The 27874-nt window shown below is 39.6% G+C and overlaps 1 protein-coding gene across 2 annotated transcripts in view; it reads right to left on the bottom strand.

Annotated features, from left to right (window-relative positions):
• EBF1 (EBF transcription factor 1) overlaps positions 1 to 27874 on the bottom strand; it is a 389099-nt gene that overhangs the window by 358787 nt on the left and 2438 nt on the right. For both annotated transcript variants that reach the window (XM_049647877.1, XM_049647878.1), the window contains exons 2-6: positions 27831 to 27874; positions 27229 to 27292; positions 26551 to 26606; positions 15599 to 15672; positions 5507 to 5575 (exon numbers count right to left, since the gene is read on the bottom strand). The exon at positions 27831 to 27874 is cut by the window's right edge and continues 113 nt beyond it. In XM_049647877.1, the coding sequence (XP_049503834.1) occupies positions 5507 to 5575; positions 15599 to 15672; positions 26551 to 26606; positions 27229 to 27292; positions 27831 to 27874 (307 nt within the window). The remainder of the gene's footprint in view (positions 1 to 5506; positions 5576 to 15598; positions 15673 to 26550; positions 26607 to 27228; positions 27293 to 27830) is intronic.

Here is a 27874-nt window from a genome sequence, read left to right as displayed (position 1 = left end):
GTGATAAAATTTAGAATGATACTCTCTCACATAAGCCTCATCGCTAATAATCACATAGGAATTCCCACTGAGAAAACAAATGTTTAAATACACTAGGGTTAATAAACAACCATAAATTCATGCTCAATGTCGACACTGGCTTTTCACTTTTGGAAAAATGCAAACCTCTCAATCCAACCGAGAAGACAGCAATTATCCTGCCTGAGGCAATTTTAAGGGGTGAATTCCTCCTTCTTTTATTTTTACCGAGCAATCAAGGTTAGGAAATCAGATGGTATAAAGGCTTATCAGAACTCCAAGAAATGCATTTGCACCCTGGTTGTTCACACTCCAGACAGCAGTTTGTGTACCTTACAGTGTGATTATGTTTAGTGGTTGGCCCTTCTAAACACTGGGTAGAGACCAAAATAATAAGAGTTGAAAGATCAATGAAATGAAACTGACAAAAAAAGCCTCATTTGCAACTTTAATAAAAGTATATGCTATGTTCATATAGTTGAAGACTTTATTATATGCCCCACCCTATTCTATGGTAATTCTAAAGTTTTACCATTGTCTTCCTATTATACAGATGAACATCTATCTTATATAAATACATTGGGCCAATTTAATCAGGATATTAGATGTTGATAAGACAACACTGGACTTTTCTAAAAAGTTCAGTCACAGAATCGCAGCATTTGTGCCTTTTAGTTGAGAATGGATCTTAAATAAATTTTTTTCTCTGAAAAACCCTTAATGATTAAGCTGTTCATATGATGTATGTCATGTCAATTTAACAGGTAAAATAAGCATTCTATTATTTTTACTCCTGAATATTCTCTTTCAGACAATAATCATAACACAAACCCAACTTGTGTTACCTAAGTGAAAGTGATCTAGATGTGGAAAATCTTTAGACATCCTGGAAAAGACAGATGCAGGCTTTTATTGCTTTTTGGGACATCCTCGGGTAAGTGTGGCCTGAAGAGCAGTAATTCTAAACAAGCTAGGTTTCTCATGTTATAAAATTCATGTATTTTTTAAAATGTTGCATCACAAGGCTTACATCTCAAACACAGATACAGGGATCTCATAAATGGAAAAGAAAGACAAATCTGTTAAAGTTATAGTAAGCAAATGCAAAATTTTTAGAGTTGTATTAGTCAACAGGCTTTAAAAACCCATGTTTTTAATACTGGCTGTGAAGAACTCAGAACTTGCAGGTTACTCAAGCCACATTATATCTCAGAAGGACTATGTCTAAATTCACAGGAGACAGGAAAACATAATTTGAGGGAGGATGTCACCCTTTATTATTTCTATTTATTAAAAGAGAAAATTCCACTTGTTAACTGCTCAGGATCCACAGCACAAGGACACGAAGAATTGAGGACTTCTTTTCTCCCTTTACTTAGTCTATTTCATCAATCACACTGATCCTAAATTGAAAAACCAAACAAACAAATATTGAGCTGTACCCTACCCTGCCCTACCGGAAATGAGCAAAACAAATCTGGCCGGAAACTTCGGGGCTCTGTGTGAAAGGAATCCTATAGTATAATTTGGAGAAAGAAATGTTTTTGTAATACCATCTGTATCCATCCATGTCATTGCTCAAAGATACTTTAGCGAGTCAAGGATAGGAAAATAAAGAGTTTTGTGAAGCAAATCAAGAATGGCTGGTAATTCTAAGTAGATACGGAATAACAGTCTGCATACTTCAGATATTCAGTCCAAGTATTTATAAAAAAGTTTCCACATAGAAAATGGAAGATTTTTTTTTAGATTCAGAAAAACTGGGTTCCCAATTCAGACTACCCTGTGTGACTTTTGTCATTATCATCTTTTCTGATTCTTACAAAGTAAACCTAATTAAGAACCTCCCTCATTAGTCTTCCAGAAAAATTAGCACAGCTTATGCTAATTACTCCTGCAAAATTTAATAAACTCGTTGAAATGGGAATAGTCTAATGAGGTTTTATTTATTGAACTAAGATAACTCCAAGGAAAAAGGTTAGGACACAAGGATATGCAATGTGGTAATAAAACTACAATTTATTCAATTTCTAAACACGAATTTTATTGCAAACCTTTTAAATTCAAATATGAGTTACTGTGCGAATATGTTAAATCAATCTCCACCTTAATTTAATAACAGCAAGTCAGTTTTTACTTTTTACTTTAACAATAATTACCACACATAGCCGTTTACCTCAATGATAATGAAATTTGCTGTTATTAGTTCCTGGTCATCAGTTATTAAACATAATGCATTTGACTTTTTCCATGTCTACACAGCCTGAATATCTGGATCATTGGGCACAGCCTGGTCTTTATAATTCTTAATCAAGCCACTTGGCATCGGGCAGGAATACAACCTAGCAGTCAACTTTACATGCATACCTTCTACATTTACAGAAATTGTCCTCTCAACTTTTCTGAAATGACTTGACAAATTTTCACAAATGTAGAAAGAATTTGGGTCATATTTTTCTTACTTGGTTGCATGCTATGATAAAAGAAGGAAGTAGAAACCCATTTTCTAAATCGATATGCAACTGCTGATTTTGTTAATTCCACTTTTCTGATGAAATATGCCAAGCTGATGTCCCCAAGTCACTAGCAGCGAATAATACAGCCAAAATTTAACACAGAAATAGCTTACCCTGCACCACTACCGTATGACCAGAAAACCTCTTCTATCTATCCTATAAATAGTTTTCCTGAATAACCACTGCTAAAAGTCTTTTGACTGATAAAAATAGCAGTGTTCTTCCAAAATCCGAAGGACAAGCAAAGGGAGCTAAAAATTATTGGTGCCCAAAAGGTGACTTCGTGTTAAAACTATGCTAAATCCTAACACAGTGATTGCCTGTATCTTCAGCTCTATAATTACACATTGTATGCATCTTGTAAAAACAGTTACCGTTGCTACTGAATGCAGGCGCCATAACCTATTTTTGCAAAATATGCAGGGATTCACATCCATAAATCTGAAAGCAAATCAAACCCTAAGCACGTAACGCAGATATTATGCAATCGGTAATATAGAATCAAATTGGAAACTATGAAATTCAAACACGGTTGCCGTCATTTTTTTTTCCTTTGCAGCAATATCATGGAATTGAAAAATCTTTTCTATTTTGCCCTTCCTTGTGTAAGTTCTTTTCTTGTTATTTTCTTCTCTCGTTGTTAAAAATGAAAGTTTCGCCTATCAGCATAGACAGGACTGGAGCTTTTAAAACCTTTGGCAGACTCAAGGACAAATAAATTCTGAAAACTCAGATGCAAATAAAAATAGCTAAATGGGGTTTTGCATATCAGCTGGCATCACTGCTTGAAAAGACAGTTCATGGGAGACAGTGGCAATCGCCAGCAAATAAACATATGTTGAGATTTCTGCAGATACACTGGGTTTCAGCCGTTTTTAAAATACTCCTCTCTTAAGGGACCAACGTTGGTTACACACTGTTTTCTACTTTGTCAAACCAAAAAGAAAAAAAAATGAAAAGGATAAATGTCATGAGCAATATCTCTAAAGCCACCAACAGTATAAAGTGCATACTTATTTTGCCTAAATTGTTTGAACTACCCCAGCCAAGAAAAGGTTTTAAGTACCCTACTGGGACAGATGCAAGGCGGCAACAATAGAAGCCACACTAATGCAATCCAGGTAACACAATCCTGTTTCAAAAACACGGGGCCGGGCTAATTACAGCGCTGCTGAGTCAAGTTTCTTATGCCATCGCAACCCGCAAGAACAGGTCAAAATCAAATGTTATTCAAACCACAGTCATATCAACCTTCTATATCAGAGTCACGGCTTAAAACCAAATGAAAAACTTAAAAGCTTAACCCATTCACAAGCAAAAAAAAAAAAAAAAATGTTTTCATTGCGGGTGGCAAGGTACGGTTCTTGCCATCATCTAAACCAAAAGGAACTGTGCGGCAGAACAAAATGCTTACAGTTTCCAAGTTTTGGGGAATATTTGGGCTGGTCCTTTGATCACAACACTTTCTTTTTAACAGAAGCATAAGAAAAACTTGCTCAAAATAACAAATGGTTTTTTGAAGAGATGTATTTAAATAAAACAAAACAGCATAAAGGTTATATTTATTTTTGACCTTTTTCATTTGAAGATTTATCTTCCACTGCAGGAGAAGGAATCACATGACTGGCATGTCTGCTCTCGCAGATAAACATGCTACTCTAACACCACGGGCACCACGCGCAACTCACTGCATAGTGAACATTCACACGTGTTCGCTTTGAATCAAGTGTATTACTACTCAGTTATCAAGCAAAGGTGTATGCTTTGGGTGAATATTAGAGATATACTTAGTTAAGATGTCTAATTGAAATGTAAGCTTTAGAAAGCTACTTGGCAATCAAAATTGGGTTGAAGCTTGTGGAACCACATAAGTCAAAATCAATAAATCAATGTTTTGACATAAATTACGATGAAGCAGTTTTTCAGTTAACTGAAAAACAAGAAAGTAAGCCCCCAAAAGGTAAAGAATTGGAAACACAGATGGATAGGGTTGTTTGTTTTTAATCAGTATTTCCAAACCCAAAAAGGAACTTTTGGTCAGCTGTTCATTTCCTCAATGAGGGATCCGTCAGTCTAATTTGCAAGACTCTTTTCCAGCTACTGGAGGATGCTAGCTAGCTCTTTTCCTCACTGACAACTGACAGTATCTATAAACCTTCCAGGCCATTTAACTCTCAATGAGTAATGCTATGTAACAAATGGTTTCTCATACATTGAAACATGGTTTCTCATGTTTCTATACAATGAATTTCAATAATTAAAATGTAAAATGAATATTTGGAATGCGACTTTGCATAATATGTGCACACACTGACTCCAAACTGCACCAAACAACTAAAACAAATTTATTGTTCTATAGTGATTTACTTGGTCATGTCAGATTAGTAATATGGATCTGTTGAAAAACACAATAATTAAGACAAGCAGGATAAATTAATCAACTTATAATACAGTATGAGCTACCATCAAATGCGGGAGATAACGGTAGAAAGTCTTGGTTCACAGATCTCTTTAAAACTGCTTTTATGCATAAATAAAACCTTAAAATGTAGATGGATTATGTCCAACAGAACTACTGTAGCTAAAAGTGATAATGATTCAAACATTTTTCAAATAAAAGTTAAATATTTATAAGCACCCAACCACATTTCATAAATCACAAACTATTATTATTTTATTTCTGAAGCTTCCTGGCACAGCATGAGGATTGAGCCACAGAAAGTCAGGAAAGAAAGAAATATTCCTTTAAGAGCATGAATCATACACAAAACCGAAGCAATCCAAGAAAACGGGCCTCCAAAGAACATTCCATATGGTTTTCCCAGGAATCGCAAGAGCTCGGCGCAGCTTAGTCATGACCAACAGGCAAATTTCGGCCACATGCATTCCTACCCCTTGCCCATGAGCGACACAAGGCAGGTGTTTCATTATAATGAGGAATAAGAATCCAGTGAAAGTAGAGTGGTCCCTACCTGTCAATTATCACTGGATCTGAGGGAGTCTCATTTCGGTTGCCACAGCTTTTCTTGTCACAACAGCGGCTATGGAGCAAAAACGAAAGGATTTAGTACAACCATTACAATGTAAAATCATCATTTAGGCAGACAGAAGGTTCAAATTGCTGGGTTGCAAATGCTAGAATTACCACAAAGCCATACCTGGCAATCAACGGATCCCTGGGACAGAAAATTCTATGTGGGTCACCTATGGGTTAATGGCCAGGCTTAACCTCTCCCTGAACAAAGAAGGAGGGAGGAAGAGGGACTCTGCTGGAGCCACAACTGACAGCCCTAAGATGGGGTCTCCCCATCACTGCCCGCAGTATTGAAGAGTTCACTGTGAAATGCATTATTATTACATCTACCCAATGAGAATATTCAGGGTTGTGGGTGGCTCAAACGTTCTTCCCTCAAGATCACACTAATTGTGTGGAACGCGTCAATAATGAGGTATGAGTGATTTCTCCCCCTCCAGTCATTTTGTATTAAATGGATTCCTTTTTCTTTTCCTTTCTCTTTCAGGAGAGACGTTTCCTTCAACCCCAGCCTGCCCAAAATCCTAAAGCTCTAACTGTTTGCTTTTGAACCATCTTCATGAGAATAAAAGTACAACATAGTAACGAAGACAAAGAAAAGGCAAGGTAAAAGAAAGTGGAGATCCACACGTTCTCTGGCTTCTGTGTCCTGTGCTGGCCACCATTTACGTTTTCTGGAAGCATTATGGACAGTTGATCCAAAGGCTACCACAGCCCTGACAATGGACACTCTTAATTAGGTTAGGAAAAAAGCAGCCATAGGCAAGAAAAGCACCCACTATCAAAATCCCACCCCAGCTGTGATGATAAGGCTGTCAGTTTTTGTAAAACTGGGATGCTTGTAAGGGGTGAAAAATTAAGGTTTTTGAAAATTACCCACAGTCAATGGAAAACTGTCCATCTGAGCCTTGTTCGCAAATAAAATATGTGTGCTCTGGTCATTCCACACCCAGGGGCACACTATAAAAGCACATGTTTGATCAGTCAAGGAGGCAAGGAAGTTATCCAGGTGTTATACACTACCATGCACCACAAATAAAATATGCACTTTTCTCCCTTCTTACACAGACACGGATGCACGCACGGAAACACACAGACACACACAGACACACACACACACACACAAACACACACACACACACACACACACACACACACACACACACACACTTTACTTAGTGAATCACAGAGCCTAAATTTAGAGAGCTGCTGGAGACAACCAAACATTGAACTTCATTTTCAGGACCCAGAAATATACTTTTGGATAGAGAGTCTTTCACCAAAGTTGGTTGGGTAGTCTTTCCTGGCTGTAACTCTATCTCTGAGAAAAGAATCAGCTTCCAAATTTGGTGTTAATTCTCTTTGTCTCTCATATCTTCAGAAAGTAATAGTAAGAACTGTATCTCCTTTGTCAAAGCCCCAGCTAAAAGTCACTCTGTCCACCTTATAGCCTTTCCTTTCCAGATTCAAAGGGAACTATTTCCCTTAGGCCTAAGTTCTGCTATGCCAGTACTATGGACATAGAAAGCCCAAATATCCCAATACCCAAGAAACAGATGAGAAAACAAGGGAATGAGAAGTACAGTGATTGGAATGCTTACCAAAAAGTAATAATAATTTAAAAACTAAACCCCATCATCCCTTAATTCTGATCCCCTACACCTTCATATCAAGGGCTTTCCAGAGGAGCATGTGGTTAAAAACACTGGCTCCAGAATCAGACAGAGCTACCTATGTGATCTTAAGCAAGGTACTCTCTCCCAGAGAGTCTTCGTTTTCTCATTTGTAAAATGGAACATCTGTGATCCCCACCTCAAGTGCCAAGGCACAGATTCAGGGCAATCAGGGTATAAAGCTGGGCTTTACAATGCCCTCCTAAGTGCTCAATGAAGGGTAATATCATTCTCACCTCCTGCTCCTTCCTTATCCAACCTCCTCTTTCTCCAAACCTGAGCAAAGTTTCTCTGTGCTCTGCAGAAGCAGCACATCTCCAACCTATTCACAGAACCCACATCCCCTTTACTCAGGGAGAAAACCAGTAGGTGGGAAGGCCTATCTCTCCTCATCATTTTCCTTTTTTTCAAAACAGTGAGAGGGCAATGTCAAGTCCCAATGGCTGAACCTTCATGCCAGGCCTGTCTAGACTAAACATGCTCCAGGGACACATCTACCTTGTATGATGACAATTTCAAAGTAGAACCTACATGTCTTGCTTGGTTCTCTCTCTCCTCACTGCCATACCTCTTCTCCACATCACTTTCATTTCTCACTTGGACTTCTGCAGTGGCCTCCCATCTAGCCTCACTGCCTCCACTCTTTACTGCCTAAAACAGCCAGAGTGATCTTTCAAAGTGTCAATGGGACTGTGTCACTTCACTGCCCAAGACCTTTTAATGGCTTCCCCCAGCACTTAGAATAGATCTATGGCATGACATGATGCCAGACCACCTCCCAACCTCCTGTCACTCTCCTCTGACTTGCCAAGCTCCAACTTCACTGGCCAATTTCAATCTCTCCAATATGCCTCACTCAGTCTGACCTCAGGTCCAGGCCTGGGCAGGTCTTCCCACCTGGTCTGTTCATCCTCCAACCCTCCCTAGTTAGCCAGTCTCTATTGCCTGTTGAGGCTCAGCCTCTACGCTCCTTCTCTGGAGAGGCTGGCCCTGACACCCTTCAGTTTTCTCCTGGTTCTTTCCTTTCAGGGCATTTAACACAATGCAAATAATATACTTATGTATAGATTTGTGTATTTTTTTTGTTACTATCTTTCTTCTTCCACCCCACTCCCCCACTAAGCCATATGCTTAATAAAGGAAGAAGCTGTCAATTTCATTTGCCTAATGAGTAGCTTAAGGCCTGAAATAGAAGGGAGAAGGTGAATATTGATTGGTTGATTGATTGATTGATCTAATGACTTCAAGAATGATGTAATGTACTGGGGGAAATACAATCCAAGAAAATAGGAAGGTGACAGATAGAGGAAGCCAAGCTGACCCTCAAAGCATGCACGGCAGATGGAAGGAAGACTGACTCCCATCCCACCCCATACACCAAACCACCTGCCCCCCAGCAAGAGCCACACTAGGTCTGAGACTTGTCCTTTGACTGAAGCACTGTCTTTCTTCATCCCCTTAAAATAAAAACGCCCTTGAGCACAGCCAGATGAATTGAAGCATGGCATAAATGAGAACCATTTCTCTCTGCTGTGCCCCAAGGGACCTAGGGGGAAAGGCAGATGTGAAGAACAGAAGTGTACAGGGAAAGATGGAACAGGAATAAAAGGGGCAATGAAGGAAAGAAGAGAAAACAAAATGAAGGGGCCAGAGGTCACTTAACACTTATTAAAAAAAACTTCATGCAAAGCATGAAGAATGTCCCCCAACAGGTTTCCTGTCTTTTGGGGGGGGGGGTCATGTCACTGCACCACACAGTCGTCACTCCCAAAGTTGGCATCTTGGGTCCTGCTCTGTACCTGGGGTGGTGACAAAATAGTGTCCATGGGATGAGCTCCGCTTTAAAAATATACTGGGGCGCCTGGGTGGCGCAGTCGGTTAAGCCTCCGACTTCAGCCAGGTCACGATCTCGCGGTCCGTGAGTTCGAGCCCCGCGTCGGGCTCTGGGCTGATGGCTCAGAGCCTGGAGCCTGTTTCCGATTCTGTGTCTCCCTCTCTCTCTCTGCCCCTCCCCCGTTCATGCTCTGTCTCTCTCTGTCCCAAAAATAAATAAAAAAAACGTTGAAAAAAAAAATATACAGATATGCACATATATGTGTGTATACATATATATGTATGCATCTCTGTGTGTATATATACACACGTACATATGGAATTATGTGCAGGATTAAAAAGGATGAAGGTGGGTTTTTACACACTCTCAAGGAAAGAAGTCTAAATCAAATTGTGAATCGAGAAAGCCAAGTTGCTGAATAGTATATATGGTATGGTCCTATTTCTAGGAGAAAAAATGAAGGGGTGAAAGGAGAAGGGGAGGGGAGGGGAAGAGTGAATGTGGCAAGGCCAGTTCACACCCTCGCTTCACTCAAATCTCTAGGCAAAGTCACTGCCTTAGAAACCCTTCCCTGGCTGACTGCTCCAGAGTGCTCCCTCATCCTGTCTCACTTTTCTCCCTAGCGCTCATCACGTTGTATTCCATATTTATTTGTCTGTTTCTTTACTGTCTGTCTTTCCATGAGAACAGGGGCTTAGACTGTTTTGTTCACCCCTATAACCCCAGCAACTAGAACAGAGCCCAGGGCACAGGAGGCCCTCAGGAAATATGTTTTGAATAAATGAAGAGAAACTTCTCAGAGAAGAAACCTATAGGGAGTAGGATAAGAAGCAGGAAGGGAGGGAGGGGATATATTTTGTTTCCACACTTCTGCAGTCTTCTATTTTGTATTGCAATATTACTTTCTATTAAAAAACCAGAAAAGTCAACCATAGGTTGGGGAACGAAGGTCTTCCTTTAGACTAAGATGACATCTATCCCCCTGCTGCTTCCTAGTTCTGAGCCCAGAGCCAAGCTGAGCAAAAACCAGTCCTTCTTCCCCACCACGGTCTTTCTGGCCCTTCTCTTTCATCTCTTGTCTAAACCTAGCTGCCCCCTCATTCCTTCTACCAAACTCAGAGAGATCAAGAAAGGGATGCACCGCCTCCACCCCACATAAGACAGGTATTAACCAAACAGGACAGGATAAAGGGAGAACAGATTCACTTGCGTTTAAGGCAGAAGAGCACTCAGGCTGAAACACCACACTACATGGAACAGCAGACGTGAAAGCACTTTAAGGGAAAAGTTACTGTGTTAATGACAGAAATCTCAGTGCAATTATGTCCTCATCACTGTGTGACAGATGGATCTTCATCCATTGAAAACAGTGTTTCTTAAGCTCTTACTGTGCCAACCACAGACCTGGCGTTTGACCCCTAAAGTGTGCATCCATCAGGGGACTTGAAGTTTCCTAATTAACTTTGTCACAGAGCAAGGAGCCTACTATTTCACATCCCTTCTCAACCTGCAACCCAAGTGGCAGGAGGGCAATGTGGTCTGTCACAGGAGTGGGTACCCAGCACCTGGTATCCTACAAACACTGTGGACTCAAAACAGCATCCCTTTCCCCAGCAGGATCATGCATCTCTCAGACAATTTTGCACAGCCAGAGAAAATCAAACGCATGAGTCTCTTCCTTAGCAGACTAACGCAGGCGGCATATCTCTAGTGACCTGACACACAGCTTCATAAATCAGGGCAAGCAACATTTACATGTTTCCCAGTCATGGGACCTGCAGATCCTCATCTTAGGGACATGAAATCTCTTCCTAGAAGTAGAACTCCTTCGACTGGAGAAAAGCACCACCTCAATCTCTAAGCTTTACAACAGAAAATAAGATTTTCTTTCCTGTTTTGCCCAGGTGGCTACAGAATGAGATACATGAATTATATGAATAGTCTGATTAATACCGATAAGGGTAAGTTCACTCTTTCCCTTAGTTTACAAACATTGTCAAGCCTTCCCACTCTCTTAAAAAAAAAATTCTCCTTTACTCTTGAGTTAGTTTCTTCACTGCCCACCTTTCTCCTTGCCAGGGTCGCCAACATTCCTTGTCACCTTAAATAAAATCTGGTTTCCAGGCCTCAGCACCTACTTGAATGTCTCCTCTCAAAGATCACCAATGGCTCTCTGGTGTTTTTCTTTCTTCAAGTCCATCAGGATCTCCCCAGCACTTATCCAAGATAGGGATCCATCTTGGGTGGGGAGGGAAACACCCTCCTTTTATTGCTATGGCCAGTATGCTCAAGGTTCTTTTTCCTAATTCTTGAATATACTCTCCCTCCTTGCTAAATATGACCACTCCCCAAGAATGTACCATGACCTCTACTCTTTCTATTCTCCCACTCCTTCCAATCCCATTAAGCCCATAACTTCAGCTCCCCCTTTGGGAAAAGACTTCCAAAGCTAGTTATCTTTTACCCTGACACTCTCCCAGCTCCAGGCTGCAGCCGACCCACCTGCAATCCTCTCCCCAGAGAAATCCTGCCAGACCACCAGCAAACGGACCCAGACACTTCTTCATATACCCTCTAAAACTCTTGTCCTATCTCACCCCCCCCCCATACCTACAGCTACTACCCACCTGCAGGTACATCCTCCCTTCTCAGAACAGCCACCATCTTTCGCTTCACCCCTCATCACAGACAACCCTGTCTACACTGCAGTGTGGCCTCCTGCTAATAGGTTGCATCTCCCAGGCTAACCTGTAAACCCTCTTATTGCAAGACCAGTCCTTTGGCCCTGCGTTCCACAGTGCTGTGCACATAGCAGATGTTAAAAGAATGAATGAAAACATCCTTAACCACCAAACCTCAAATGAACAAAGTATGTTAATGTTATAGTAGGCAACACTCTTCAGTGTTCTTTTCTCATCTTTCACTCTGAACAACTATGTACCAGGTACATAGCTAGACGCTGCAGATAACAGGGTCACTGTTATTACTACTTCTGCTTCTACTAATATTACTGCTAATACCTCTGCTATTCCTGTGTCAGGCACCATGGTAATTATTTACCGGGATTACAACATTTAATCCTAACAACCACCCTGGGAGAGAAGTAACAATTTCCCCCCATTTCACACATGGGACAACTAACAGAGAGGAAAGCTGAGTGACTTCTCTGCCTTCAAGGAGCTCTTAGCTCAGCAAAGGAGGACAGGTCCTGGGCACACGGTTACAATGTGCTGGGCACTATGAAGGAAAAGCATGGGATATAATAGGAATTCATAACAAGGGGACAAAACTCAGACCAAGGGCCAGAGATGCTTTCCTGAAGAAAACCGTGCTTAGGTAGAAATCCGAAGCACAAAATCAGAATAAGCCAGCAGAAGAGTAAGGAAGAACAGACTGTTTCAAGGGGCCAGGCTTGCCCTGGGACCTCATGGTCCCACAAGAGGTTGGGCACTGATAATGGAAAAAGAATGCTTTCCTAAACAGAACACCCATCCCCTGAAATCTTCCTGTGCACTGGAAGGAGAGAAAATCTGCCCTGGCCTGCCTGGGGCACTGGAAACTAGGACTCACCTACCAAGCACAGTTCCTATTTTCCATTTACATTTAAACACAGGATGTTGAGATGCACATATAATCAAATCCCTTATAGACTCCTGCTTTAAAAAATCCTGCAGGGGGCATATTTTTTAGAGAACTTAACCACTGAGTATTAGCAAAATATAATGATAATTGGTACGATAGATTCCAACTTACCAAAAATGCAGAAACTCTCCCAGAATACCACAAAAAGAATTCTATGCCATCAAGTCTAAGAGGTTTTGTCTCAAAGACAGGCAATAATTATGATCTAATGGCAGTAAGTTCTTTAGCCAGATCATGCAATGGGGTTACCCTCTCAACAGAATAAAATATATATTTTTTTAATTTGCAACCACCTGAGACAAAACTCCCTGGTGTTTTTCTTTTTTTTTTTTCTTTTTTTTTCTTTTTTCTTTGCCTGCAACAAAACAGAATCATCCAAGCCCTTTCTTGTCTATCTAAATTTTTGTGTCTTCTTTACCATAGCTCTAATGTACTATAAATAGACAGCTTTTGTGACATAAATGCAAAGTTTTATTGTGCTGTTAGCCTTGATAGAAAGCACTGCAGAAAGTTGTTTAGAAATTAAATATCTAAAACAAGCTATTTTAAAATCCAGGGCCCTCACTATTTCATGTCTGCAATGAAGAAATTTCATCTTGGGGAGAGCAAGCTGTCTTTCACACCATATGGCTAATGGTGGTGCATAGCAATTAGCCAGGCTGATTAATGGTGAACAGACTCTAATTTTATGCTTATAATTGAGCCTGCATTTGCACCCCTGGTGCAAATTCAGCACATCCCAACTTCCACTTACAACAGGCAAGAAATCAAGAGAAATAGGATGGTGTGGAAAGTGAGAATTTTTTTCCTAAAGCCCCCTAAAGAGCATCAGATTTGCAATTTAAAAGACTGTTAGCCACACAATAGATGACAGGTTTGTGTAATAGGGTCATGGAGGCCTGGTAAACAAACAGTACCCCTTACACATCTATAGGCAGCCAGGAAAACCGTAATCTGTAACATTAGCAGGATGACATTTTGAATATGGCTTTTCCCTCTTAGCCCTGCAGTACAAATATCATCATTTGCCTTCAGTGGCTTGAGAGTTTTATTTTTGCTATTTTTATGTTTCTGAAAAATAGAAAGAACATCAGCAGTAAAGCACGCCAACCAGCATAATAAAGTACTTTGGACCAATGAATTTTAAGAACAAGAAAAATATAAACTGCATTAATAGAGGGCAGGCTTATGTGTGAAAGGCATAATATATCTTTAAGTATTTTAAGAATAGAATTATTTCCAGCATAGTCCAAACATGTACAGATATGAGATGCAAATCCATGATATGTAGACATTAGTTGGCTTATTGTTGGAGATCCATCTTTCTGCCTGTCCCCTATTTGCTAGAATCACATGTAATAGAACATAGAAAATTCATTCTAATGACATGCTAATTGTGGGAAGCTAAAATAGAGATATGATCAGAAAAGTAGTAATACAAAGGAGATCACTTTTAATGCTTTTCAAAATGATTTTACTCATTTAATTCTGAAAAGTGTAACTCAGTTTTACAATTCTTGCTTACATATAGTATGACACTAATTTTTGCCTAATGATATCTTCTAAGAAATTGAAAAACCATATTTTTGGATTTTGCTACTATTTTAAAGGTAGGGAAAAGCAACCTCTTCATGGAATAATTAACAAGTTTTACAAATCACTGAAGTGAACACTTGTGAAACTCCTGAGTAATTTAGAATAATCAATTCAAAGCATGCTTTTTGAAGAGAAAAAAAAAGAAATTTTTATATCCACATAGAATTATAGATATAGAAGTTAATATTTGGGATTTCAGTAAGAAAACACACTGAGCCCCTTTTTATTTCATTTCCACCTGTAGAGTTTTAAGATAGCTTTCCCCACAAGTCCACGAGCAGCAAATAAAGCCCACCCTCCCGTGCTGAAGTGGCAGCTGAAGGTCGAAAGGGATTGGTCAGTAATAGTCAGGAGCCAAGCATGCTTTGTGCCAGAGAGAGCCTGCATGGCTAACAAAGCAATTAGTAGCCTTTCTCTGATGCGTAGTGGCATCTTCATGCTTTATCCAATTACTCAGAATATATCAGGAGTTATTTTACGCTGGTGTTATTTTATGAAGAATAAAAATCCTATACCGCAAGTCTAAAGGCTGTTCTCTCATCTACTCTCTCAAGTGTGGAAGACTGGCTGAGGCCATGAAAGTGAATTTGGTCTCTTTGCTTATTTTCAAATGTAGCTTGTGCCTGATTACAGGCAAAATAAATACACTCGTTTGTGGGTGACACAAATTTTGATATCTTTCAGGTATAAAAATGTGCCATCCTTCCAAAAGCTCACTACTACTGAGAAATATTAGCTACATTGTCAGAGTTATATACAGGGTAACTAAGAGGAACAGATCAGATGCAAGGGGTGAGGGGAACCCACACTAAGTTTAAGGAGGAATGATGCCTATGTACTGATGGTCATATTTTGAAGTGGGAGAATTAAAAGGGGGAACTATAACTTTTAAATCTTATCCAAACCAGAGGCTTCTGCTGACATCAATAGAACTCTTACTCATTTTACTAGCAACGCAGTTGAACACATATATTAACACTAAAAGGTTATATTGTATTTTATTTGATTGAGAGGAAGAAGGGGAGGGAATTGCTTTGTGCCCATTAACAGTGTGATATCAAAATGGAAATGTATGTCTTCCGGGATGAAGTCTAATAAATAATTGAGAACCACTGTGATGCCTGACACTTTACTACCAAACACTTGTGTTTAATAGTTCTTTTTAGATCATCTAATAGAAGCAAGATAAATATACACCCAAAAATAGGCCTGTGCTCACCTAGATTTGAGATACAAATTCTTCTTCTCCTTGCTAATTAAAGGGAGAGAACAAGGTATTTCTTACCTGCACATGATTTCGTGTGTGAGCAAGACTCGGCACATTTCTGGGTTCTTGTCTTGGCCTTCATACACTATGGCCTGTAAACAAAGGCACGAATTGAGCTAAAAATGGAACCAAGTAGCAAAGAACAAACTATCGCAATTGAGTACTTGATCATTTCACCATTGCTGGGTGCCAATTAGCTTTTGGGAGCCCAAGACTGTCTGTTTCAAGATACGTTGTTAAGGATCAACCCAAATCAAGTAGAGGACATATGTTCCTCTTTGTCCCGTCAACCACATTATTAAGACGCACACCTTTGGATCAGTGTGTGAGATGAACTTCTGTTGTCAAGACAACCACAATTCTCCTTTCAATTCAGAATAAAATAAATCTAATCAACGAGGAGGAAAAGCCTGGAAGGTTTAGCAGATTCGGATACTAGTGATTTAAAATATAGAAAAGCACGTGGATTTGATTTTTAAATATGTGTTTGTCGCCTCATTTTACTACTTCTAATGCCAACGTTTAGTGTTCCAGAGATGAGTAGCAGAAAACAAGTGGGGGTATGGCTGATGAGTCCATTCACTAACTGTGTCTTCTTTGAGATGATTCATCAATCAGGGAAAATCCTTCCTTCCACCTACAGGCTGAAAACATGTGCTCCCCAGGGTGTACACCCACCCAAACAGTAATATTTGCCGGCATATGCTGTGTGTGTGGGCTTAAGCCATAGAGTTATCTCCCTCAACTGAGAAGAATTACATCTGACTCCCAAAATTTAGATTCCAAATCACCTCATCAGCCAATACATCTTTGTCTGTTCTCAGTACTGTGCATACAAACATTTTGCTTAAAATCACCACGAAGTTTCCCTGAGAGAGCAGTTTCCTGGAAGATCTACGTGTGAATACCTGGGCCAAAGAAAAACACAGCTATTCGCAGAGCAATGCCTACATCAGGATACATATTAACTAACTTAACACTGTATCACTGCATAAGACTAACATGACACAACTTAAGATTATTAATAAAATTACTTTCACACATTTAGATAACTCTCAATTTCTTGGTGACAAAACTACTTGGTGACAAAACCAGGGACTATGCTTATTTAGGACACAGAGATGCTGCAGTAACTAACTGGTAGTTGCCTCTACTGTGCTTTGTTTATAAGCCTGGTACTTTCAGAACCTGTAAATGATGGAGACAGACTAAGACACAGTGTGTGCAGACCCTAGAGCAGACTCTGGGTGTGATATCTAACTCCATTATAGACCAAAAATTGCAACAACAAATAAAAACATGACGAAAAGTACCTGTATAAGGAAAAAACCTTTCTCTATGACTGGCCCATCAAAACCATTTTTTTTTTATGGTTAGCCCACCATAACTCTGTATTTTTTAATGTTTTATTTGGACACAATTTTAGACTGACAGGAAATTTGCAAGAATATAAAAAGAATTACAAGATAGTCTTTAACCAGATTCCTCAAATGTTTACACTTCACTAAATCTGCTTATTCTTTTCATTTCTTTTTTCCTTAACCATGATAAGTAAACTGGAGACATACCCTAAATAGTTCAGCATGTATTTCCTTAAACCAAAGCATTCTCTTCAACAACCACAGGGCAATTATCTGAATCAGAAAATTAGCACTGATACAATACAATAATCTAATCTACAGACTTTACTGAGATTCACCAATTACAAAATAATGTCCCTCACAGTGAAAAAAAAAAATACAATACCAATCATTGCATTCAGCTGCCATGTGTCCTTTAAAACAGAACATTCCTGAGTCTGTATTTCATGATATTGACATTGTTAAAGAATATAGGGCAGGTCTTTTGTCGAATACCTTCAGTTTGGGTTTGTCTGATGTTTCCTCAGATTTAGAGTAAAGTTACCCAGTTCAAGGCCAGAATACCACAGACGTGATTCTGGGTTCTTCTCGGTGTATCAAATCACACTGTCGGCTAGTTCTATTACTATAATGGTACAGTAAACGAAAGGGTACGGTAAACTGACCATTTGGTTAAGGTGGTGCCTGCCATCCACCAGAGATGATCAGCCAGATTTCCCCACCGTGAAGTTACTCCTTCATCTTATGTAATTCATAACTATCCTATAGAGAGCTAATCTAGATTATGGTAATATCATATTATGCCTAAAATGTTCATCCACTAGTTTTAGCACACACTGATGATTCTTTCCTGTACTCTTAAAAGACCTTTTCAAACGCCCAAGAAGCTGCTTTAGTCAAGAAAATGCATTAAGTAAATCAAAAACATTTTGAAAGCCAAAAATTGTATCTGTCTGCTTTATTTATTGCAATCACTGCTAAAATCAAAGAAACACAGTAAATAACTGATTAGGTCTCATATATGGTGTTAAAAAATTCTAATCGGATGCATTTTTGTGGCATCCTATTACCACTACATGTTTTGGTTGTTAATATCCTGATAACCTCCATTTCAACTTCAGTTTTTTGTCATGCTAAACTAATACAAGTAACTTGGTAAATATATTCGTAGATATTGCAGGGTTTTCCCTCCTGTTTTAAAAAAAAAAAAAAGAAGTTTGGTTTCTTTAAGAGGAATGCATAACAGTTACATCAGACCTTCTCATTTTGATTCTTTCTAGATGAGACCAATATTATTTTTGTTGAGGCTGCTGGTTCCACTGAAATCAGTGATGATACCCAATGAAAGACACGCTGCAATACAGATATGCTCACAACTTCCCCACACAGTAGATGGTCCATGCATGCCCAGAGAGCCTGTTTTTATCTTTAGTGACTGAACATCATTTGTCGAAGGCCCAGGGCCTCTGTAATACATCTCTTTATCAAATGCCAAATTGCCACTTCACTTCTGGCAAGCAGACTCAAAATGGAGAATCTTTCTCTAAATCTAGCATATTAAAATAAAAGCATGAGTTTGCATTTGCTCAGAAATAGTTAAGCATTCCGGGGAGGGGTGGCAGCATGAAGTCTCTGCTGTCTCCCTTTCTGAGGCCTCAACAGAACAATATTTTTCAGCACATACATGCAGAGAAAGAAGTCCTACTTCTGTGACTTCTGAAATAAAAGCAAGAGAAAGAGGGAGTTTCTTCACTCTCCTATGAAGTAGAATTAAAACCCTGTAAGTACAGTGAACTGGAAGCTTAGTAGAACAGAATCAGTTACAGAGTGGAACTCAGTCACAGGCAGATCTCCCTCTGACCTCACCTGTGCAGTATTTGTTACTGAAAAAGCTGCTTAAAACACACACACACACACACACACACACACACACTCGTATGAAAGATATGGGCCAAGAAATCAACATTCTGATGAGATCCAAAATCGGAAAATATGATACATTTATTTTGCTGAATATCTCTGAAGCAGCATGTCAACAAATAGACCTTTTAAAAATGCCACCAAGCTCTCCCTCCAACTTACACATACAGCTGATAGCCACACATCAACTCTCTACCATCTACATTTCATACACCGTAAAGACGGGTTCACAGTTCAGCAAACCCAGACTTTAAGCCTAAAAGGAAAGGGATCTTCTAATACCAACTTAGAAGTTTCTGCTTTTCTTACTAATTTAAATATGTGCCTCTGTGGGGTGTGAATCAAGCGCCCTGAGCCTGGATCAGCTGGGAGATCACAGAAGCATATAAACGGCATTGACTATTTTAAGTGAAACCATTTTAATAGACAGCTGGTTTAGGGCCCAGACAATGGGACACCAAGAAGAAGGCTTATTTTCATCCTCCACAGTAAATCATGCGTCTGCTCACTGAGAGGAAGGTAGTCTGCTGTGAGAATGACAAAGACAACAGTGATTTAAATAAATCAATGTGTTTATCAGGAGTACAGACCTGAGGCCTATTAACAGACATGGGCAGGATGGGGAGAGAAAGTATATAAAATATATTATTTAAATAAATGAATTGATGGCAAAGCAAGTTAGGGTTTTAACCTAAGAAATACAAAATGCAATTATCAAGTAGAAAACAATATCGACCGTAATCCTTCCAATGGCAAGTAAATCGCTGACAGTGACAGGAATACTTGTACAGAAAGAAAAGCGAAAGAATAAACAGCACTAACTTCATCTCAACTTTAAAAACCTGATGCAATTGATAAAGAAGTTGTCGAAAGTGACACATGTGGAGCGGATTTAGCTTTCTGATATACCAACCTCCCTTTTCTTAATGCCCTCTTCTAATAAGCAGAAAGAAAATAGCAAATTATTTTTAACACTCCGTTAATTTTCAGGTTGAGGGTTTTTTCCAGAATAGTTTTTTTAGTGAACAAAAAAGAGGAAAAAAAATAGGAATCGTTAAACTTTCATAGCTTTATGCAACAGCAGTAACAGAAGTTTTACTGCGAGAGAATAAAATGCCATCAATTTCAAATGCCCAATTATAAATTCACCTATATCATCTGTGAAAAGGAATAAATCAATCAGTAGAAAAAAATCTGCCTCAGTTGCCACTATTTTAGATGGCATTTGGTAAAGTGTGGTTCATCCTTGCTTTTCCAAAATATCACTGGGTCTTAAAAGTTAATTGAAACTTACTATGGATAAAGACCACACAGTGAAAGGAAAGATACACAGTGAACATGCACCAGGATCACACTTCAATAGCATGCCAAAGGAAATACAGAGAATTGAGCACGGCTTTTCTTTGTTTACTTTTCTAATAGTTTTAACTCTTTGTGTTCTATGCCAAAACAAAGAGGGTGAGGAAAATACTTTTGACTTTGGTTCTTCAAATCCAAAAGGGTTTGAGGAGTAAATGTTTTCATTAAGAGTCTTTTCTGGGTTACAATCAAATAGTAGGAGACTTCTCATCATTAGAGGGAAGGAAGGAAGGAAGGAAGGAAGGAAGGAAGGAAGGAAGGAAGGAAGAAAGAAAGAAGGAAGGGAGGGAGAAAGAAAAGAAAAAAGAGAAAGAGGAAAAGAAAGAAAGAAAGAAAGAAAGAAAGAAAAAGAAAGAGAAGGAAAGAAAGAGAAGGAAAGAAAGAAAGAAAGGGAGGTTACCCATAACTAACCCAAACTCCTAATTTTCCTTTTAAATAAAAATAGTAACCTTGAAAATATGTTACTTCATTTTCTACATACAAAATAAAGGCCAAACCTAATTTGTCACCTTCAAGAATAAGTTCATGAATGTACAAAGTACCTCCTTCAACCAGAAGTAAAATGTCCTCTAAATACAGACTGTCAACAAGCCTTTGGTAGCAAGTTAGCAAGAATTGGAACTAATCAAAAAATAATATGAACACCTACAATATCAATGTACTGTACTATTAATCATTGCATTCAACCACCAAGTTATATTACTTGTCATTTAAAAAAAAAAAGTGCTAGCTTATGTGATCCCAGAAATTTCCAGAAGGTGAAGGAGCCCTAGTTAAAAATTAACCTGTGCCAAAGGAAACACTACAAATCTGACATTTCATAAACAATTGTGTCAAACAGCAATCCAACATTAATAGTGGGACAAAATAAAAAATTATTTTGCTTCAATTAGCAGCTTGGCTACTGGTGAACAAATTATAAAGATGTAATTTCAGCTCAGCAGCTAAGCAGGCCTGTTTTCAGAACTGAATTAGGAAAGTTGCAAAGGAATGATATCATATTCAGTATACCATTCAGTTACATCACAGCCTTGAATAAAAAGAGAATGTGTAGGGGCGCCTGGGTGGCGCAGTCGGTTAAGCGTCCGACTTCAGCCAGGTCACGATCTCGCGGTCCGTGAGTTCGAGCCCCGCGTCAGGCTCTGGGCTGATGGCTCGGAGCCTGGAGCCTGTTTCCGATTCTGTGTCTCCCTCTCTCTCTGCCCCTCCCCCGTTCATGCTCTGTCTCTCTCTGTCCCAAAAATAAATAAAAAACGTTGAAAAAAAAAATTTTTAAAAAAGAGAATGTGTATCAAAAGCAGTTAGCTTTAGAATACATCTTTAATGTCTCAAAGAAATGAAATCCCTTATGTTATTCAAGCACCAAGATAAAAATTGAATCATTCTAACAATCCCATATTATATTTCTTTTTCTAACAGTAATGAGATATTTCACTCATATGATAATTATATTTACATGTATATTAGTAGATACAGCTGGTTTTGTCAACCCAATGGGACAATAATAATAATAATAAAATAATAAAAGCAGCTAATTTATTAAGCACTTAATATGTGCCAGTCACTATTCTAAGCACTTTGCATGTATGAATTCTCACAACAGAGCTTCAAGGTAGGTGCTATCATTATTTTCATTAGTTTGGCTCCAAATGCTTACATATTTTAATTATTCACTGAGACCAAATCATTTTTACTCAACAACTATATAAACAATTCACCAACATCCAAACACTCCTTCACTCCTGTCACCAATATAAGTAAAGACCTAAGAACAGACTATTGGTGTAGTCATCGGAGTTCGATAAATGCATCACTACTAATATGTTCGTTTTTAATGCTGTTCAAACATTCACATGGAAACAGCTCTAGCGTAAATATCCCTGAACAAATGGCTGTATATTATCCAGGAGGGAGCAGTTGGACCGCCAGACTGGGGAAGTACTAGGCCATCTGGCTCCGGCAATCTCTCCAAAACCATCAGCTTTGTTTTCACCCCCAGACTCCAAACAACACATTTTCCACTGTGATGAGTTTACATTTTCCCAAACACAGGTCCTGATCATGCATAAAAATTCCAAACTTCTTCATTCCTCTATGTGCAAGGAAATTTAAATCACCTGCATTTTTGACATGTTACCAAAGGAGAGAGAAAGCTGCTGAAATATGGCTCCTGACTATAAACTTGCCCTGTCTTTTTTTGTTTGTTTGTTTCCCCAAATGTATGAAAGAACCTCTCTACTGGCCTGTGAATTCCTTTCGAACTTATTGATATACTAAAAATGTGTTTATCTACCAATGAAGAACCATGAACTGAAAGGGTGGTTAATCAAATCTACGCAGCTGTGGCAGGATATAATGAAACAATCAATAGGAAAAAATGCACTTGCATCAATAACTTAAAGTACTGGGAACATCAAAAGAAATATCTAAAGAAGATTAGTTTGTAAGATAAATATGACAGCATTTCTGATTATTGTACTTTGGACTTCCCACTATGCTAGGACCTTTTTAAGGTTCCCTTACCACATCACCTCCCTTCAAATCCATACATGACAAAGATTATGTGACTATCATTTTCCCCTTTCCAAAAAAGAGCTTCTGTCTGGGGGCAAGAGTATTTAGTTTTAGATAACTTTATGGAATTTGGTACTCTTTGTTTGAATTATAAAAATGTCACTTTTTTAAAGCAAGATGGTAGGAGGGAAGATAAGTTAAAGGCTTTTTTTAACTATTTAATGTTAACTCACCAAAGCAATCACATAACATAATTATATTTCAAATACTACATGAAAATCTGAAATGAGCCACATTAAACCTCAGACCTCCCCCACTGGGGTCATTTGAACTTCTGTAGTAGATATTGTTTCTGAATGCAACAGCCATAAACTTCTGGATCCTACAGGCCTTTTTGCATGCTCTCTAATGGAATACCAAAAACAGCAATGACACAAAAACAACCTATTTTTAGTCCAGCTAAACTTGGTTTTGAACAACCCTTCCCAAAAGCAAGCCTCTTATTTTCTAGTTGGTGGATGAATTTTTTAAATATCATTACATCCTTTGTGTTTTATGAGAGAGGCATGGGAATAAGGGGGCTCAGATTCTTACACATTCACTTGTAATAAAACTTCATCATTCCCAGTTGAGTCCAAAATTAAGAGTCATTACCCAAAATAGTGTAATGAGACACTTTGAAAAGGTGTGAAATACTGTGTCACACTAATACATCTTGGTTGATTGAGTACATTTCTGTTTGACTTCAATGCTGCTAACTCCACCCAAGTTCAAGAACATTGTATGAAAATATAGAATGCACAGCTAGTTTTGGATTCTCCTTGCCAAAGATTCCCTTTGAGTTTTAACCCCAACTTGTGAGTCAAAGATAAGACATCACACACAAAATCTGCCTCTGTGATATGAAAAATGTTACAAGCAAGCAGCTAAGAGGAGACACTTGAACTGTGGCTAGGTATTCCTTCCAAAAATTATGATGTTATTAGAACTCATCCTAGCATTGAAATTATCCCATTCTTTACTCTAAACATCAAAATCCTGACTCTATCTGGAAGAATTTCACAGGGGAAAAAAATTGTAACCATTTAATCAGTCAGCTTATGTCAAGCCTTACTTGAACGGGTCACTTCATATTTAACTAAAATAAAAAAAATTAAGAAATTTTAAATCAGACGTGGTAGTTAATTATCATAGAATAATTTCAAGCTTGTTGAGAATCTGCTGTTTCACCAATCAAGGCTAAAATATAATAATAATGTCACAGCAAGAAAAGTTATGCTTCTTCACACTGAACTCTTTTTGAAGACTATTGTATTAACTATGTATACAAGTAGCTAACCTACTTCCCAAACTCTTACAGCACATAATCAACAAACAAACAGATAATGGTCAGGGATTGCCTTTCAAAGCGAAAGCTACCACAGAATGCATTAGACAATTATTATGAGAGCAAACAGGTATGCCTCAAAAAAAAAAAAAATCACTTTCTCTTGGTATTTTTGGACTTAATTCAGATAATTATTTAAACCTTTTTCAGGTCTCTCCCCACCAAAATATATAATTGTATACATTTATAATTTTAACTTTCAGTGAGATGTCATATTATGGCAAATGACTTTCTCATATCTGTTATTATTAAAAATAAATTGTATCTTGATCTAGTTCCCCACCTCCAACTCATAGAATTTATAATACCATGCAGTCAAAAAATGCCCTAAGAGTTTTTAAGCTCTATGACCTTGTTAGTAAAATGATATTTGATGTATTGCTTTATAAAAATCAAGATTATTCTCCCACCATATGAGACTGCATAAAGTCAGTTCATTTCATAATTGGAAAATCAATTCTTGGTGGCACTTTTTGTTTAAGGGGTCTAAAATAAAGTTTTGAAAGCAGTTAATCACTCCAAACATGTCCCAGTTTTGAACTCCTTAAAATTGTTCATTTCATAGTGCTGCCTATAATTTAATATTTAAGTGGACAATGTTGCACAAGCAGACAGGTTTGTGGGGATTTTTTATCTTTGAAAAGTAAATTCTAATAAATACATATGGAATATGTATTAGAGTTCATACTTTCCCCTCCCCCACCTTTTCTTTCCTCTGATGAGAATGGCAGGAAACGATACGTATGGTATCAAAGACAATTTTTTAAAACAAAACTCCACTTAAGACATTTTTGTTTTGATACAGTAAAAAAAAAATGTTACTGAAATCAGGCTTTTCTGTTTCTGCTTGGCAGGATAAAAAAAATTTTCTAACTAACAAAATACAATGTGTTCAAATGAAAGGGAATTATCCTATATAATAATCAAAACCAGTAAAGAAAAGAAGACCAAAAGTACAAATGTGAATTTACTCTGACCAATCAACAAAGAATTAAATCTTCAGGAAAGCCAAATATTTTGGGCAAATAACTTAAAATAGATTTCAATATGTATTTATTTATTATTGTTAAAACTACATTTCATACCCTCGTGTTTTTTTCTTAGTTCACTATGAAATATGAGACTAATAATCAAAGTTAGCTATTATTGAAAAGTTCTTGCTGAGTATATTTTAAAACTTCCAACAGCTTATGAATGTGCATTGTGTACAACATATTTAAGCCATGCTTATCTAAAAACAATTTTTAAATGTGCATGTATGCCCTAATTTGAAAACTTCTAAGTCAGTATCTATTAAAGAAGATCACCCTCCTTATTTTAAAGGGAATATTTTAAAATCGCAATCAAGCAAATAAGTTTTATTCATCTTACTAAATTGGTAGTTGGTACACTTTGATAACTTTTCTCTTTGTTCTAATTTCTTTCCCCCACCCAGTAAAGCTGGCTTCTTTTTTGTTACTAAGTCCTCCAACTACCTAAGCAGCTACTTAATTCTGAAACTAAACTATGCCTTAAAATTAAAAAAAAAAAAAAAAAAAAGGCTCCTGTGCCTCATTAAAACGTCAGGCCTCTTTTCTGACTCGGCTCATAATTGTATCTTTTAAACCATAACTCAACCTTAATGTATAATGCTTGACACACGCGTGTTGGGGAGTTTCAGAAAATGCCGTCTATATACCTTTAAGACCACAAGCTCACTCTCGCTGCCTGGCTTCTTGCCAAACTCGGAGGCAAAAGCAGGAGGATTTTTACAAAATACTCCGTAACAATTGTTGCTCCCTCTTCCAACAGTACTACTACCACAACCTCCTTTTAAGACAAAAAAAAAAAAAAAGAAAAGAAAGAAAGAAAGAAAAGAAAAAAGAAAAGAAAAGAAAAGAAAAGAAAAGAAAAGAAAAGAAAAGAAAAGAAAAATCTGTGGAGTGGGTCATCTCTGCTCTCAGCTCACCTCACCGTTGCTAAGGAAGCTACCTAGCCCCCCTCCCTCCTCACGCACTTCCCTACCCTATACCTCCCTGGAGAGGCCCGGATGGTTTGGATCTCACAAGTTCAGCCCACTCTACACCAAGGTCCCAGGGCACCTTTTGCGCCCCCTGGGGCTCTTCCGCAGGGTCAAAGGAAGTTCAGCACTTACTCTCCCCACTCAGCACCCTGTAGTGTTAACGCACAAGGCCTGGGTTTCCCTTGGTGGGAAGGAGCCGTCGAGCCACCTTCCCCACGCGGCAGGCGTGTGTGTGTGTGTGTGTGTGTGTGTGTGTGTGTGTGTGTGTGTAATCACTTGCAAGGCTGCGCTGAGAGTGCGGTCTGAGGTCTGCCCTGGAGTTGAGAGTTCGAGTTCCAGGCCCGGTCCTAGGGAGTAGCCAGCCTCTTGGCTTCCCCAAATTTAGAGGCGCTAGAGTCACCCCGCGGCGCGAAATTAAGAAACTTACTTGTTTTGTCATGGAGTCAATGAGGCGCACGTAGAAATCCTGCTCCGTCCTTATCCCTGGGGGAGAGGGGAAGGGGAGTGGGGAACGAAGGAAAATTAAGTGAGAGAGGATCCGCCGCTAAATAAACAAACAAACAACAAAGAATGGGGTTCCAAGGCGTATGCAACGCCTACTCTCCCAGAGAAGCCCAGGCAGGACACCACCACCCCCATCTTCCCCAGTGTCCAGAGAGGGGCCAGTCCCTATGCACAGCAGCTGAGAATGGGGCGGGACCCCCACCTGGCTACTCTCACTTCTCTAGTTGGGAGCCCCTCTGCGCGCTCTCTGGGAGCCATCAAGGCCACGACTGCTCTAGCTCCCTGAGCCCAAGGACTTAGGGCCTGGAGTCTGAACTCAGCCTCCCTTAGGAATGGGAGGAAGAAAGGAATTGGCCCTGCGAGGGCCAGGGCTCCACACCTGGCCCCAGGTGTGCTCGAGCCCGCCGGCCGCCCTCCGGCTACTCGGGGCCTGCTTGCGTGAAACCTCCTCAGGTGAAACTTAGGGGAGGCCTGGTGACCCCGAGGACGGTGGAAAACCGAGCGTGCTCAGGGCTCTCGTCCACCTGGATCTGGCTGCGTCCCCTGCCCTCACCCAGAGCCCCAGGGTGCCGGCGCCGACCCGACCCGACCTGAGCCTCACCATTGCTGTAGAGGAGCTGGAGCCGGTAGTGAATCCCGTTATTGGTCTTTTCGCTGTTGGCTTCCTGGGTTTCAGCGAGACGCAAAGACACAACAAGAGACGCAGGAGAGAGGTCGGCGTGAGCGAGTGGACCGACTTCGAGGCAACTTTCCCGAAGAAGGGACCCCCGGCCGGGGAACCGGACAGGCCCAGGAGCAGCAGAAATTGCGGCCAACTGTGATCCCTCTGCCGCCCTCCCGACCCTTACTGCTCCCTCTTCCCTTCCAGAAAATTCCGTGGGGCCTGGGGGCTCGGGCCTGGGTCAGCAGAGGCAGGAGCCGCGCGTGGTCGCGCCATTGAGGGCGGGTTCATCCCAGGCGCCCTCGACTCTGGAGTGCGAAGCCGGGCTCGCCTCTCTCCAGCTCTGGGGCTCCACGCGAACTTTTTGGAGCAGAACCTCATGGATGAGGAGCCCGGGTTCGCCCGGGACGGGAAGTGGCTTGGGGGACCCCGCTCAGGAGTGTGTTATGGACGCTTTGCACTCGCCCAGGAGCGCGCCTCCCGAAGCGGCTGGGCCTGCTCCCCGGTCGGGGGCGAGGGGCAGCGGCGCTGCGCCCACTTACTTTTTCCTTCTCCACGAACCCAACAAAGGCTGTCCTCTCGATCT

Source organism: Panthera uncia (assembly GCF_023721935.1).
Source record: "Panthera uncia isolate 11264 chromosome A1 unlocalized genomic scaffold, Puncia_PCG_1.0 HiC_scaffold_17, whole genome shotgun sequence".
NCBI lineage: Eukaryota > Metazoa > Chordata > Mammalia > Carnivora > Felidae > Panthera > Panthera uncia.
Note: the sequence above shows the minus strand (reverse complement) of the source record. Positions and strands in the feature narration are given on the sequence as shown.